Source organism: Mchenga conophoros, linkage group LG10 (assembly GCF_057382185.1).
Source record: "Mchenga conophoros isolate Kocher_MC1m ecotype Shallow Benthic linkage group LG10, M_conophoros_male_GT1.1, whole genome shotgun sequence".
In the NCBI taxonomy this organism is placed as follows: Eukaryota; Metazoa; Chordata; class Actinopteri; order Cichliformes; family Cichlidae; genus Mchenga; species Mchenga conophoros.
In genome coordinates this window covers 4,837,265-4,854,899 of record NC_140535.1, presented here as the reverse complement: position 1 = coordinate 4,854,899, position 17,635 = coordinate 4,837,265, and the positions used below count along the sequence as shown (strand labels likewise).

The window sequence follows — 17,635 nt, the reverse complement described above, 5'->3', positions numbered from 1 at the left end:
AGAACCATAACACCTAATACAATAGTAAACACATTGGATGAAAGAGGACAGCCATGGCTACGTTTTGAGGGTAAAATCATACCTGTAGAGCAAACGCTGCGGACACAGCAGCAGTTTTAAAAAAGATTTTAAGATTAATTTTTTTGCTCCTCTCACTCTAGCAGTTGAGCTGCCTCACTCTAGCCCCAACATTCCGTCCCATACACACCCATTATAAACTCTGAAACGGGTGAAAAAACATCATGAAACTTAAACTGGAACTGAAGAAAAAGTATAATAGATATTGAAAAGATAAATACAAGTTGAATAGTTGAATGTCTTGTCTTCGTTTTAAAGTTTGAATGGTGGCTCTATGTCAATGTATGTGGAAGTAGTAAGAGTTTAAAAATGAGTAAGTTGAATGAGGATTTGAAGGGTCTCCCCATTGAAATACATTATAAATTTTTGTTGAATAAAGTTGAATAAAATTAAAAATATAAATGTTAAAAATATGAAAAATAGAAGCAGTGTTGTCCAAAAGAATAGGAATCTAACGGTGTTTGAATGGTTTTTCTAAGTTGAACGGTTTTGAAGTTATAGGATTACAAAAAACGTACGGAATAGATAAAATATAATAATAATAATAACTAGAAAGTGCATTTTCTGAAGAAACTGCAGTGTGAATGCTTGAATCTGAATGTATGCATTGAAATGAAATAATTACTGAATTTAAGTTAAAAATTTTGAATGAGATAAAAAAAACCCCCGAATTTAACCTGAAAACAAAAGTGCTGAACTGCTGAAGGTTACACAGAAGAAGAAGTTGGAAAAAAGCTGAAAATGTTTTAATTGTAAATTAGAAAAACCTAAGAAATGAGAAAAGAACATTTAGAGTCAGAAAACATCTGAAAGAATATTAAAAGGTCATATTCTTTGAATCACTGAATGACTAAAATGTGATCCCTCCACTTGGATCCACACAGTTTAAAAAGTTTACATCTCTGAGCTTTGAAAGACAAGATGTTGGAAAGAGAACAACGATGGCGACGTTTTGAGGGTAAAATGATGGCTTTAACACTGTGGACACAGTGTTGAATGAAATTAAAAAAAAAACAAAAAAAAACAACCAAATTTAACCTGAAAACAAAGGTGCTGAACTGCTAAAAGCTGAAGGTTACACAGAAGCAGAAGTTGGAAAAAAGCTGAAAATGTTTTAAATGTAAATTAGAAAACCCTAAGAAATGAGAAAAGAACATTTAGAGTCAGAAAACATCTGAATGAATATTAAAAGTTCATATTCTTTGAATCACTGAATGAAGAAAATGTGATCCCTCCACTTTGATCCACACAGTTTAAAAAGTTTAAATGTCTGAGCTTTGAAAGACACTGTGTTGGAAAGAGAACAATAATGGCGACATTTTGAGGGTAAAATGATGGCTGTAACACTGTGGACACAGCAGCAGTTGAAAGAGAAGTGCTTAAGATGAATCTTGGCAGAGTGGCAGGCAGAGCTCGTTAAACAGGCAGGTGTGAGCCTGGTTGCTATAGTGACTGCACCCAATGGCTCCATACACACGTACACAGACATGCGCCTCACTTTTGCTCCTTAAAATGAACAGAAAAGTCAGGGCGAAACAAATCGTTCCCAAATGAAAAGTATAGGTCGTATTGACGAAATTCTTTCACCGTGAGCAACAGCCATGTCTAGTCTACCTAATTCTCAGTTTTCATGCCTGTGGAGTTTATTATATGGACGTGGTGACAGTGGAAAGACACCATGCTCTTCTGATTTTCAAACGAACCTTCTGAGCCATTTTAACATTAGAGTCTATGGAAGAGTTGGAGGGAGGAGGCTGTGCATTGGTGACATTTATGAAAGAACCATAACACCTAGTACAATAGTAAACACATTGGATGAAAGAGGACAGCCATGGCTACGTTTTGAGGGTAAAATCATACCTGTAGAGCAAACGCTGTGGACACAGCAGCAGTTTTAAAAAAGATTTTAAGATTAATTTTTTTGCTTCTCTCACTCTAGCAGTTGAGCTGTCTCACTCTAGCCCCAACATTCCGTCCCATACACACCCATTATAAACTCTGAAACGGGTGAAAAAACATCATGAAACTTAAACTGGAACTGAAGAAAAAGTATAATAGATATTGAAAAGATAAATACAAGTTGAATAGTTGAATGTCTTGTCTTCGTTTTAAAGTTTGAATGGTGGCTCTATGTCAATGTATGTGGAAGTAGTAAGAGTTTAAAAATGAGTAAGTTGAATGAGGATTTGAAGGGTCTCCCCATTGAAATACATGGGAAATTTTTGTTGAAAAAAGTTGAATAAAATTAAAAATATAAATGTTAAAAATGAGAAAAATAGAAGCAGTGTTGTCCAAAAGAATAGGAATCTAACGGTGTTTGAATGGTTTTTCTAAGTTGAACGGTTTTGAAGGAGTAGGCTTTCAAAAAACGTACGGAATAGATAATAATAAAATAGAATAAAGATTAGAAGAACAATACTGTGAATGCTTTTCAAGCATTCACACTAATAATAAAGATTAGAATAACAATACTGTGAATGCTTTTCAAGCATTCACACTAATAATAAAGATTAGAAGAACAATACTGTGAATGCTTTTCAAGCATTCACACTAATAAAGACTAGAAAGTGCATTTTCTGAAGAAACTGCAGTGTGAATGCTTGAATCTGAATGTATGCACTGAAATGAATTAATTGCTGAATTTTGAGTTAAAAATATTGAATGAGATTTAAAAAAAACAAAAAAAAAAAACGAATTTAACCTGAAAACAAAGGTGCTGAACTGCTAAAAGCTGAAGGTTACACAGAAGAAGGAGTTGGAAAAAAACTGAAAATGTTTTAAATGTAAATTAGAAAACCCTAAGAAATGAGAAAAGAACATTTAGAGTCAGAAAACATCTGAATGAATATTAAAAGGTCATATTCTTTGAATCACTGAATGACTCAAATGTGATCCCTCCACTTTGATCCACACAGTTTAAAAAGTTTAAATGCCTGAGCTTTGAAAGATACGGTGTTGGAAAGAGAACAATAATGGCGACAATTTGAGGGTAAAATGATGGCTGTAACACTGTGGACACAGCAGCAGTTGAAAGAGAAGTGCTTAAGATGAATCTTGGTACAGTGGCAGGCAGAGCTCGTTAAGCAGGCAGGTGTGAGCCTGGTTGCTATAGTGACCGCACCCAATGGCTCCATACACACGCACACAGACATGCGCCTCACTTTTGCTGCTTAAAATGAACAGAAAAGTCAGGCCGAAACAAATCGTTCCCAAATGAAAAGTATAGGTCGTATTGACGAAATTCTTTCACCGTGAGCGGCAGCAATGTCTAGTCTACTGAATTCTCAGTTTTCATGCCTGTGGAGTTTATTATATGGACGTGGTGACAGTGTAAAGACACCATGCTCTTCTGATTTTCAAACCAACCTTCTGAGACATTTTAACATTGGAGTCTATGGAAGAGTTGGAGGGAGGAGGCTGTGCATTGGTGACATTTATGAAAGAACCATAACACCTAGTACAATAGTAAACACATTGGATGAAAGAGGACAGCCATGGCTACGTTTTGAGGGTAAAATGGTGGCTGTAGAGCAAACGCTGTGGACACAGCAGCAGTTTTAAAAAAGATTTTAAGATTAATTTTTTTGCTCCTCTCACTCTAGCAGTTGAGCTGTCTCACTCTAGCCCCAACATTCCGTCCCATACACACCCATTGTAAATTTTGAAACGGGTGAAAAAACATCATGAAACTTAAACTGGAACTGAAGAAAAAGTATAATAGATATTGAAAAGATAAATACAAGTTGAATAGTTGAATGTCTTGTCTTCGTTTTAAAGTTTGAATGGTGGCTCTATGTCAATGTATGTGGAAGTAGTAAGAGTTTAAAAATGAGTAAGTTGAATGAGAATTTGAAGGGTCTCCCCATTGAAATACATGGGAAATTTTTGTTGAATAAAGTTGAATAAAATTAAAAATATAAATGTTAAAAATGAGAAAAATAGAAGCAATGTTGTCCAAAATAATAGGAATCTAACGATGTTTGAATGGTTTTTCTAAGTTGAACGGTTTTGAAGGAGTAGGCTTTCAAAAAACGTACGGAAAAATAATAAAATATAATAATAATAAAGATTAGAAGAACAATACTGTGAATGCTTTTCAAGCATTCACACTAATTAGAATAACAATACTGTGAATGCTTTTCAAGCATTCACACTAATTATTAGCAGGACAGCTTTAAGATGAGTCAGCAAGAAGACACTGGTACAGTGTATTCAGTGCACATACAGGAGAACAATGGCTTTCAGAGATGTGCTACAAAGCTGCTCCAAGTCAAAAGCTTTATCATGAACAGTATACCACGCGCAAGCTTATCTGTGATAGCCATACTTTCTTTTATTGTCACACATCTGAGGAGTACCTGTGAGGTACTTAGAAGGGAGCATGTCTGGAGTGAAACAGAGCAGTTATCATTGTGGGAGTCAAACAACATTTAGTGAGATAGTGTCTTTATTTTATGAACTACGCCGATGGACTCAAACATCCTTCTCTGCCAGCTTTCAAGCTTCTTTCAGGAGTGATATATAGTTAACATTATACAGGAAGTCAATACTAGATAAGCAAACTCTGTCATCCCCCACATAGAATTAGTGGTAAACCCAGGACACTGAGTGACGGGACACACAAATCCAAGTGCAATAGAAAAACACTTGCAGCTGAGCCTGAGAGAAAATCAGCTGTTCCTGTCCCAATTTCAGCACTATAAACGTATTCCAAGCTTATTAAAGCTACTAAAGGTGTGAAAGTCAACACTAGTGTGTGCATATGAAACATTCCCAGTTCAGTCTCCCTAAAATCATGGCAAACTTGATAACTATATTGATATCTGAGTTTCTCTGCAGGTAAATGTATATTTGGGGGATACAGGTCCTTCTTGGATGTCTTTGACAGTTCATAAAGTTTTATTCATCTAAAACCAAAGATGAATTATATTAACTTCTGCCTATTTATCCCATAGACTGTATACACTGCACAAAAATGAAGCCAAATTTGTCCCAAAGTGTTTTCTGTCCTGTGCTCCACTTCTCTCATGTCTCACTGATACTGTGTCTGCACTGAATAGACAAAAATGAACTAAACTAAAATATTTTGGGTTGATTTTGATTTTTATTTGTCAGTTTATCAGGTGCTTTTCTTTGATAACTGAGCTGAAACAGAAATGTGCTGTCCTTGCACTGGAGGTTCTGCTTACATACTGCAAACCTGACAGGGATCTGAAACGATTTACAACTACACATAAAGCGCACAATCTTTTCCATCAGTTCGCGTGGCTGTGTACCCTCAGTGGACGGGTTCACTGAACCCAAATGGAAGCTGCTGGGAGCTCAGGGGGAACGACGGCAGCTGTCAGTCACTGCTCCTTGGCCCAAATAACAAGCTGATTGACATCTAAAGGTTGGTGACTTTTATGAAGTGTGCCATTTGCCCCAAGCAACAAGAGTGCTACTTTCCATTAAGCTCTATGTAAATGAAAGGTGTCTGTATGTGGTGAAAGCACAATATACTGTGCATGTCCGCCACTTTATTAGACCTGTGCACCTGATCAACTGCCCATTAACCATAAACCAATCAAATAGTAGCAGCTCAGTGCATTTACACGTGAAACAGAATGCGATTTAAAGTTAGAGTTTATAAAAAATCTCACCATGAGCTGCGTTAGATTGCACTTCATCAAAAATAATTATATTGCTATACTATTTTATCAGCTTTTTTTTAAACAGTAAATTTAAAAAGCACTTGATAACAACAATAATTATAATTAATTCAAATTAATTAAGGAGTTTAAACAAACGGATCAATTTACCATTATAGAAAAATAAACATACCAAAGCTGTTAATTTAGGGAAGCTGTGATACTGGGTGGTGGCATAATACATTTTTTATGCATTACTTACATGTACAGTCTTGGTAAAAGCGAAGCTCTCAATTTACCGGTCGATCTACGTCCCTACCCTCACCTATGGCCACGAGCTGTGGGTAGTGACCGAAAGAACAAGATCGCGGATACAAGCGGCGGAAATGAGCTTCCTCCGAAGGGTGGCTGGCCTCTCCCTTAGAGACAGGGTGAGAAGTTCGGCCATCCGGGAGGGGCTCAGAGTAGAGCAGCTGCTGCTCCACATCGAAAGGAGCCAGCTGAGGTGGTTCGGGCATCTGACAAGGATGCTTTCTGGGCGCCTCCTGGGTGAGGTGTTCCGGGCATGTCCCACCAGGAGGAGGCCCCGGGGCAGACCCAGGACACACTGGAGAGATTACATCTCTCGGCTGGCCTGGGAATGCCTTGGTGTTCCCCCGTATAAGCTGTAGGAGGTGGCTGGGGAGAGGGAGGTCTGGGCTTCTCTGCTTAGGCTGCTGCCCCCGCGACCCGGCCCCGGATAAAGCGGAAGAAGATGGATAGATGGATGGACTTACATGTACAGGCAACTCCACTGAAAAACTCCTGATGTGATTTCTTTTGCAGTATCCTATAGGTCTTTGGCATCACAGGGACCTAATAATGTGATTAGTATTTCTTACTATTGTGTTTCAGTTCAAGATGAAGAAGGAAAACCTGCTTTCATCCTAGCCAAACTAACATTTAAATAAATGCTGGATAAAGTTTACAAGGGGGTAGTCCATAGCTGTAAACCAGAGTGACAATGATCCAGCTTCAAAGAGTACGACCACATGCCTGAGAACATTAACTCGACATGAAGCTGGCAGGCAGAAAATTCAGTCTAAAAATATCCACTGACAAGTGCCAACTTTAAACTGCATCTTTTTTTATGCAAGAGGATTCAGAATCAGAATACTTTATTGATCCTTTATTGAAACTAAGATACATTCTCATTTTAACAGGATGCATGACCTTTAGAAAGTTGAGTGTTTAGCATCGGAGAGCCATTTTCATGCACACAGCTCAGTCTGTGCATCTTCTGACTCACACCTACATTCACATACTGGTGAATTACTATTATCAGCTATTATTGGCCTCTCTGAGACTGACACCCATATTGATATAGACCCAGTACATAATGCTGAAAAAGATGCAAGACGATGATTTATGAATTGTTCCTTTGTTGAATAATGGGCACACTGGGAAAAAATATTCAAAACAAGAGCATACATGTACATTTTAATTTACACTGTATGCCTCATACAGTCCTCACTAACCATTTATTAGCCTTTAGCCTTGTTGCAGGAAGTATACCATGCGGGCAACTTACAGGACCTTTTCTCAAGATCCTGAAAATGACAGCAATTGGAATTTTGATGAATTGATTAAAGTCAAATAGTGGTGGCCAAACGTTTTATAAGCAAATTTATTTGCTAAGAGAATTCTGTGTTAAAAAAGAAAGAAAGAAAGAAAAGAAACAGTCATGTACTTTACCATACTGCTGAGTCTAGCCTTCAGAATGAATCTGGGTGCAAAGATGAAACCACACTGAGATTTGGCTCAAAGAAACTAAATGTTTGCTTCAAAGACTTTCTGAAGCTTCTGTTCCCGTTCCATGACTCCATATCTTTGCTACCATATTAAAGCTTTAAAATAACACAAAAGCCTTGAAAAAGATATCATCTCAGTTTCCCACTTCAGCTATAATTGTTTGCATGTACCTTTGCTTTTCCCTTTTGCTACATTGTTAACATGCAGTACTGTGGAGGCAAACCTGACTGTGCCATGCATTGATGAGCACAGTGAAGCAACAAATATTCAGGTAAAAACTGACCTAAAATGACACATAGGGCCTTATTTTGACATGTAGGTTACAGTCCTCTCAGCTGGGCTGTGCCATATCATATCCCTGCAGTAATACACATTATAGTATACATTTTTATGTGATATAAAAGTGTCATATCGTGATATCATTGCTATAGCAACACCATGCATTTGTATTCCCTGGTGTGCATTACAACAACTCAAGCCTCGGCACGTCTGAGAGTCCCGTATCAGCTTTTGCTATGATGATTTATTACTTAAAAAGGGATCCACTTCAGCAACCACCAATAACGCACAATGCTTTACAAAATATACAAGACAACTGCTGCTGCTAAATGTGGAGACAACAAGCTTTTTTCACCACTTGAGGCAAAAACACTGTTGAGTACTACCAGGCTAGCGAGGAGGAAATACATGCAGCTGATGATGCGCAACCCAAATGCAGCTCCTGCATAGTTACATGGTTAGAGCGCTTTAGTTATTGTTAAAGTGTTAAGGAGTTATATTATACTTTTACTCACATTTTACAGGGAAAACACTAACTAGGATATTTGTAAACACTATTTGACTTATGCTGTGTCATGGGATATAATGCTATGTCACTATTACTGAATGATGCTGCTGTTGGCACCTTGTTTCAGGAAATTCACACTTTCAGTTAGGAAGCATGTCATCACTGACAGTAGCTCATTGGAAAAGGATGGAAAATGCCCCTGCTTTTGGTTTTGAGTCTGTGATGCCCACCGCTATGTCTCAGAACTCTCTGCATTAAGTAATTTACTAACTAGTTTGCTGGACTATTAATATAGAGTAAATTCATATTTCACCCTTTTCGATGTGACTCTAAAATTCTGTATTTAGAGTGTACATTGCATAAATGAAAGAAGCTGTTTATAATGCCAACAATAAGAAAAGATGCGAACAGGTGATCTATCAATTTATACTGCATGTGTAGAAATTAGGTCATTAACGTCAGTAATCGGATCAATAAGAGGTCGGATCTGAGCATTCCTAATGAAAAGCAACTCTCAGCCCACTCAGAAAACACAAGTCCTTCAATTAGAAAATGCTGAACACCCGCAGGATTTAAATTCACGCTGCAAATGAGACACGAGTCTCCCATTTCTTGGTCAGCAGCTTTATTTTTGCCAAGCAGCCACCCACTTACAGCGAGACTGCTCGTTAAGTGATCATACTGTAGGGATCATCAAAAAACTGGGATACCAGGAAAGTTTGTGAGTTCAATTAATTAGGCAGCAGCGCTCTGTGCCAGCTCAGTTTTGCCCAAAATACACATGCTCTGACAACATCACTCAGTCAGTAACACAACTTAGGCCCAGATGAATCTCATTTCACTGAATCTACCATAGAGGCCTCTGTATATGCATCCTGCAAGATTTGACTGAGAACAGCTGGTGCAGACCAGATGACCCCCTATGAGCAAGAGCTTTGGAAACAGCGAGAAGGAAAAACTCCCAATTCACAGCGGTGGAAAAACGAGAAGCGAGCCAGAGATTAATAATGACTATTTATTAAATGCAGTGGTGTACTGTATAAACACATAGCGAATGAAAAAAAAGCTGAGTGTAGAAGAAAGACTTCATGGGAAACCCCCAGCAGGTTTGGCAAACTGCGGCGTAACAAAGGTGTCACGGTTCTGGGTCGGTTCAACCCGGCGTTCCAAGTTTATTATGTTTTGGTTTGCTCATGAATGATCGTTTTGTTACCTTTGTGATTTGTTGGTTATTATTTGAATTCTATGTTCTTTTTATTCATGTTTATGGATTGTTCTTTGGTTGTGTCTCATGTTTAGCATTGAGTTCCATGTGTTATATTCTGTCTGTCTCTCAGTGTCGTGTCTGCGTCCTTGTGTAGTGTTTTCTTGTTTCCTGTTTTATTGTGAAGGTCTGCGTCTCATGTGAGTGTGTTCAGTTTTACCTCCCTTGTCTCGTCTCGTTAATTACTCCCTGCTGTGTCCACCACCTGTGTGTAATCTCCCTGTGTTTCTCTGTGTGTATTTAAATCGCGTCTTCTGTCATTGTAGTTGCTGGTCCATCTGTGTATCCACCATGTCTCACTCGTGTGTTTTCCCTGCTGTCCGTCGTCATTCTCCGCTGCTCATCCTCCTTCATGTTCATGTCCTGGTTTGTGTCCACTAGTTTAGTCGTTCTCAGTTTAGATAGCCTTCTGTTCCTTTTGCCGTTTGCCCATTTTTATTTTGTGTTTAATAAACCACCCTCACACCTTTACAAGTGCCTGCGTTTGGATCCTCCTTTATTTCTTCCACACGGCTCAGGGTTATTCAGGCTGCAAACCTTCATCACTCTTTATGTTTATTGGACACACATCTTTGGTCAAGTGGAATGTGATTGTGTTGGTGATTTGTATCTTTGTGAGGTGGATGGTTTTTTTTCTTGGGTAACATCACTTCTAAATATTCAAAGTATTTTCAAACAATGGAAGATGATCCTTTTTGAGGAAAAAGCTCTTTACCTTCTGCTGTCCCAGGCATTTGATTTTTTTCTTTTGTACAGTGGTACTCACAGAGACAGCCCAGAAAACTTCACACTGCAGGGTGCAGGGACAGCTGTGATTGGCACATGCAGGCACATCATCAGGCAGTGATTGAGGGAGCGCATGACTTGCTTTTGCTTTGCATTCTATTGGCGGAGCACACATTTTCATTGTTGCTCGATCATATTGATTACGTGAAGCCAAAATTGTGATCATGACTAAAATTTGCCCTAATTTAAACTTGAAGCCCTAATTTTAAGATTTGTTTGCTTTTCCATGTGTTTCCATGTGGATATACTAACTGGGACCATTAAAAAAAAAAAGCATACTATGTCCATTACTTTTTCTCACATTATCACACTCCGATGTGATGGTGACACACAACAGCAATCACTCACTCCTCCTGTTGTCCCCCTGAGTGGGTTCCAATCATTGAGACCCTTGACATGGGGGTGATGCAACAGTAGTTAAGGGAGCGCTTTACACCCACTATCATGTTTGCCTCAAACAAAAAGCACGACATCGCTCGCTTACTAGCATGCATACATACTAGGAGTTTAATTCTCACTTCACAAAGAGACATTTACAGATCAGTGTAAGATGATGAAAAACTTACGTTTAGCATAGCAGAGCATAAGTGGAAGAGCATCAACTAAACAGTCATGAAATTGACCTAGCTTGCTCCTTTTTTTCCCAACAGACCAACAGTTATAATAAGCATCTCTGCAAATGTGCATTCGATTTTAAAATCAAACTAGAAGACAGAAACATACTTCTGGTTCTACTGTTTGAAGGTTGAAGAAGATGATCAGTGTGATTGTTGGACAAGTTCCTTTCAAAGAGAGCAGGTATCTGAGCAACATGAAACTACAGTGATGAAGATTCAATTATTTATAAATATCATAATAATGATTGCCATTAACTGGAAATTACATGAAAAATGGTGGTGAGCCACAGCCAATCACTTCGCCACACATCCATCCCTGAGGATATCATCCATTGGCAATTGCACCAATTTTCACAACTTTTTTACAAACCATTCTGGGGTTGACTATCTCTGCCCAATTCAAGGATCGAGACAAAAGACCAGAAGAAAAATGCAGGAGATGGAGAAAGATGAATAAAAAAAGTTCTACGGGTGCCTGCACAACTAGATATGTGATTAAGAGCTTTATTACTATGTTATTACTGTAGACTCCAAATCCATTACAGGTTCTGAAGAATGACAAACAGGTACCGATGCAAGGAAAAAGAGACGTCTTGGGCAGGATTGTTGTGCTATTATTACTGTGGGCTCACGCTGTATTTTTAGTGGACTTAATGAATTGACAGAGCACACAGAGGACACAAACACAGACATTTTCAACTGCTACTGACTGATCACGTTAAGATCTTCATATTCATTTAGCACTTACAGTGATACACTGTGTATAAGTGCTAATTATTGCTACCTCAGGATTCACCAATGGTACATTCATGCTAAAATAACCCGGATGCTTATTGCAAAAGCAGCTGGCTTATTTACTTAGTTTTTAAGCCAAATGTAAACTGAACCAAGTCTCTGTGTTTGTGGGTTTATTGGGTCACACTGTTTATTTTCTCAGCAGTCCAAAAGAACTGAACAGAGCACAAACACATCAGAGTTAGAACCAGTCTACACAGATCATGAAAAATGATGAAAGCATTCTTAAAAGTGGACCTATTACGCTTCTCCTTATTTTTTTTCTCATGTGTGTCCTGCTCAATTGACAGATGCTCATATTAAACATGAGCAAATAACAAAGTTTCAAATTTTAGCTCAGTGTGTAGCTGTGGCTAAAAGCTTTAGCAGTGGCACAAACTTTGTCTTTGTCTCACTTTTTTGATTTGTTTTTTACTTTTTACGTTTCAAATTAATGGAAAATTACTTTCGGCAGTGGCGACACTATCAAAATTTTTACCATGAATGCATGCATCCCTGTGGATCTTAAGCACGAGCTTCAGACTGCTCTAAACACTCTGTTTCAGAGTATGATGGGTATGATGTCATAGAAAAGGGGCATCTAGGTACCTAGGTCACACCTAGGGTCAGGGTGAGGAGTAGGATAAGGGTTGGCTGCCTCTTTTTAAGGTTAAGTTTTCAAGCACTTTAAGGATGCACAACATCCTTCTTCTGTTATTTACACATAGGTCATGTCTACAGTAATGCTCCTCAAGGCTTGAAATAGCACACAGTAATCAACGTATGAGTGAAATTGAATATTACATGAAGTGGTAAAAACTGCACAGGGAAATTCTCTTTTTACAAAGCAAACAGCCCCTACTTCCCACCTCCTATCCAGCCCTCTTGGCATGTCGTAGCATGTGTATTTATGTAGCAATTGAGTGGCATTTATCACACAGCTTATTTGTAATTAGTTCACTTAGTCTGGGGGAGACAGCCTGTTAGTTGGCATATGTTCAGATCCTGGTTAAAGACACACTGCTCCCCAAGGGGATAGTAGAACGTTGACATGTGTGCATATGGTGTGTGTGTGTGTGTGTGTGTGTGTGTGTGTGTGTGTGTGTGTGTGTGTGTGTGTGTGAATGACAGCAGACAGTCGCTGCAGAGGGTGCCCTGAGCCTCCATTAACACAACCCACCATGTTGCTATCCCTCGGCTACCCGGCCATGCTGAGAGAGACCTCTAGAAACCTGGAGGGGAGCGAGTTCATCTGAGTGCATGGAAGAGGAAGACGACAGGGCAAATGTACAGAGAGAAAGCAGGAAGAGGAGGCGACGAGAACCTGAGTCAGACAGGATAAGTGAGAGGAGGGAGAATGTTGGGAAGGGAAGGATGAAATAAGAGGAAGGAAGGCTGGAGAGAAAGAGAGGGAGAATGGTTCAAGTCCAAGGTTATCACATGGCGAAAGTCGAGCCACTTGCCAGCCGCCAGCTTGGGACAGCAGCGCTCTGATGCAAGGATGCTGCCCTGCGCCGCTTCTACCAGCTGGGCCGTTTGTCTCAGTGAGTGTGCCTGTGTGCTCAAAAATGGATGCTGCAGAGCTCCGTCACAGCACAAGGATCAGATGCATAACCTGACAGACTTCCTAAGGGGGACGTCTTTACAAAACGCGAGTCCAGTCACCATCGCTCCTCCTTCTACAAGTCGCCAGCTGTCCCAGACATTGAATAGCTTGGGGAAGCCGCTTAAAAACATCGCTCTAAGTCTCCTTCCTTTGGCAGGCGATGCTTAAGTGTATCCTTTTTAGGCTGCATATTACATAACTGTTTGCAGTGGAGCTAGCGGAGCCCTGTCTCACATGCCAGAATGATGTGAGCAAAAATAAACATAATAAAAAACCTGCAAGTGTCTGTTGTGTCAAAAGTCTGAAACACAGTGGTGGACAGCTCGCTGACAGAATCCCTTCCTTATCATTTAATCATGCCGAAGCACATATGCTGTCCCAGTCGCCTGCATCTCTCCTCTCTCTCCAAGATGAGTGGGGGATTTTTAAGGTTAAAGCGCTATTGCAGCTTTGCTTGCCTGCCATATCCCTCCCTGTGCATGACATCATTGATGTGAGACAGACTCAGACTCCATGACACACTTTCAGACCACTGAATTATATGTGGCAAGGAAATGATGCCATATAGAATTAAAGCTCAGACAATTAATTAACTGGTTCACAGACAGCTATGTGGATACTTTTGAGCTTTGGAGAGTTGATCAGACTGAACAAACAGTAACAATGTGCTATGTGAATACTCTCAAGCTTTGGAGCGCTGATAAGGCAGAACAAACTGTAGCAATATGTCAACTTAGCTTTAAGAAAATTATAATTTTTCACTGTTTTTTGTCCTTTTTTGACCAAAAGACTGCCTCCTACACTGATGTGCTCTCTGAATATAAAGCTTGGTAACAGCTACACTTAACCCTCTCAGAAGACGTCCCTCAGCGCCCCATGGAAAGGTTATGATCTTTCACCCATGACGTCAACAAGCCAAGAAATCTGAAGTCATCACAACTTGTCATTAGTGCGTGAAAAGCAGCCTGAAGAGTGACGACAACCGTGTGAATTCCCCTAAATGTCAAAGTTCTCCCTCTAGCGGACAATGTCCGCCACAACTGAGCTTCAGCCGCTCCCCAGGAAGAGGTTAATCCATTCATAGCATTATAATGACATCTACACCAGCGCACCATACTAATCACATCTGCCTTCAGATTTCAGCAGCTGCAGACCGGCGTGGAGCTCAGTGAGACAGGCTGCTACAGCTGCGAGAGCCCAAACTCACGCGTCTCGGGAGGAATATGCCAACCCAAATAGACTGCAAAATCTGTCACTCTGGAGCCAAAAACGTCACAACTTCGGCAGTGCCATTTATCAATGATAACCACAAATTCCCGAGATACATTACGGCAGGAATAAGCATGTTTAAACCAGGTTTTATCCTCCTCCTTTTTTTTTCTTTTAACGGTGGACCGGTCCCTTATCCTTTACCCACTCAGGTGATGAACACACGTATGAACTTGTTTTGACATTTTCCCATAGAGCCGACACAGTCAGAGTGAGCTAATAAGAAAAGCATAAAAAGCCGTTTCATAGTTTGAACGTGCCAAAGTGAAAACTTGAGCAAAGACACACACACTGCACTTCGACTCACCTTGAGCGGCCGTTCCTCGGGTGCTGAATACACTTGCTATCAAAGTGGCCACATACCAAATCATAGTACTATTGCCGACCAGAAATAAATCTCATCATATCTCAAAGTGCCCCTTTCGGTGAATCTCTCATCGCCGGGTGCCCCAGGACAAACTGAAGCGGGCCGGTATCCTTGTCTTCTTGTTAACCGAGCCCTGGACACTTTTCCATCGGCGCTTCCCCCTCTCTCTTCCCCTCTCCTCCGCTCTCCACTCGCATCCTGAGTTGGATCACCTGCGCCAATGGGACGAGAGCAGGCGACGCTGTGAAACCAAGCCCGAGCCTTTAGATATCCACGAGCCCGCCTCCACACCCGTTTCATTGAAGGGTGTGGGTGGGCTCCGGACGCCGATTGGTTACCTGCGCTGTCGTTTTCCGAGTTGGAGTGATGCGTTCCTGGCATGTGGTGAGGCTCGGAGGTTCTGCACCTCTGCTCGGTGGAGCGCCCAGGAATAGCTGCTCGTCGCTGGCTTTTTGTGGTTTGTTTGTTTCAGTGCGAATAAACTTACATTAACAGCTGTAATGGCATGTATCGGAGAAAATAATATTATGTTGGTCACTTGTAATAGAGTTAGAGGCAAACCATCCGATATGGTAAGTGCAGCATCTCAATGATAAAACTGAAGGGAAAAACTTATTATACAAAACCACGTCAGACATCCGCAGACAGAAACAACCCAACAGGTGGTTACCCTTTATAATGGATGGAAACCAATCCTGTTTCTTTAAGGCGTTTACTGCTCTTTGACTGTATTATGCGTGACTCTGAATTTTTGCAAGTCGACGGAATCGGTGCTTATGAACAAAACGATGACTTCCTGATTTTAGCTTTTTAAAGGTAATTAATTACATCTTCCCATTTTTCTTGGACAGCATGAATGCAGCAGTGGAGGGAGCGTTTCAAGGTGGGTTGGCGTGTGGAGCTGTTGCGGAGCTGCAGTATCATGCTGCGCAATAAGACGAGAGGAATCCACCACCCTGTGTGTGTGTGTGTGTGTGTGTGTGTGTGTGTGTGTGTGTGTGTGTGTGTTGGGGGGTACATCATCACGTGACTCACACCCGTGCATTCATATCCCTTCTGAAATATGAGTTCACTGTTTAAATGACGTGCTGGTGGTCTGCCAAGTCACCAAGACTGCCATTAAAGAATCCTGACTAATTTCCAAGACTTCTGAATTCAGCATGATTCACACTTTTTCATATAACGATTCCGTCAATGGCAGTTTTAAATTCAACTGACTCAGCCTGCCTTGCTCACAAGCCATCCATCATGCCTCATAGCTAATTCTACCTCAAGGTCTGCAAGGACCCCCACACCTCCTTGAGGAGGAGGTTTTGTTAATAGCCTCTGGTAGGATGACAAATACAAGTGATTTAAAGTCATTTTTATTTAACATATTCCTGTGCGTCACTCTTATCCTTATTTACGCTGTTTCCCACGATTCCCATTCGAAACTTTGGCTGCTGTTCAGCCCAGTTTCCTGCTGAGATCAGTGAGGTTTAAGCAAATGATTCAGGTCTGACAAATCCACAGCTGAATTAACTTTGGGATGCTATACTTGTAGAAAAAATAGTCAAATCTTCCTTTTTAAAGGACATATGTAACAATTTTGTGTGTTTCACAAAATCTGTTTAATTTCACTAAAACATTTTGGCAACTTTCAAAACTTTTCTTTAAAGGAGTGTCATAATCAGTTCAATAATTATGTAATTGTATTTATTAGCAGTCTTTATATATGTCGGTGCATAGATATTGTCCCACACTAGAGTATGGTTCATACCCCTGCTGTGTTAAGGGAGAGGTGTGGGGCCCAGACTGGGATTTGGCCAAATAGACTAGTGTGCTATTTTCAATAGATAATCATTTGTAAGTAAGTAAGTAAAGTTTATTTATATTGCCCTTTTCACAGATGAAAATCACAAAGTACTTCACAATACAAAGAATGAAAATATAACACCTAACGATGTAAAACAATAAAATACAACATAAAAACAACTAATTAGTTGAAAACGTATCTATAAAAATGTCTTCAGCTGCTTTTTAAAAGAATCAATGGAGTCTGTAGAGCGTAAAAACAGTGGAAGAGAATTTGCCTAATAATTTGGCCTAGGGGGAATATATAAAGTAAAAAGAGAATTGGACCCAAGACAGATCCCTGAGGTACCCCACAAGGCTAAACATGTTTTCAAGTCTACTGGATAATAGAGCCAATGGTGCGAGTTGCCATAGCCAATCTTCAAAAGCCACACCCCCAACTCAATAAAACTGGCAGAAGTGGAAACTCACCTGTCACTTATGATCGCTTAAAGTTAACGGTCAAGCAACTCATCTAAGCCATCATGTCAGAAACAGTATGAAATTTATAGCCTGATGGATTAAACTACAATTACACCCAAGTAAACATTCGCAGCATTGTGGTTGACACTACGTTATCACTCAGGTCAAACTTGTAGATAAAAAAACTGAACTGTAGACAGACAGTTGTCACAACAGTTTAACCAGGAAAAACATGCATCACTTGTTCCAACCAGAAAGCAGGCAGAAGCATGTGGCATGTCAAGCACCAGCATATCAGTGTCTCTGACAGTGACATTGCTGTCACATAGATGCAAAGTAAGGTCTACTTTCTTGATGTTCAACGGCCATTTTGGCCTCTGTAAAGACTAGAGTACAGCCTGGATCACTGC

General features: G+C 40.1%; 1 protein-coding gene across 3 annotated transcripts in view; it reads right to left on the bottom strand.

Annotated features, from left to right (window-relative positions):
- Positions 1 to 15,137, bottom strand: part of igsf9bb (immunoglobulin superfamily, member 9Bb) — a 174,514-nt gene extending 159,377 nt beyond the window's left edge. For all 3 annotated transcript variants that reach the window (XM_085288276.1, XM_085288277.1, XM_085288278.1), the window contains exon 1: positions 14,910 to 15,137. In XM_085288276.1, coding sequence (XP_085144402.1) covers positions 14,910 to 14,973 — 64 coding nt within the window. In that variant the 5' untranslated portion in view covers positions 14,974 to 15,137. The remainder of the gene's footprint in view (positions 1 to 14,909) is intronic.
- Between the last annotated feature and the right edge of the window lie 2,498 nt (positions 15,138 to 17,635).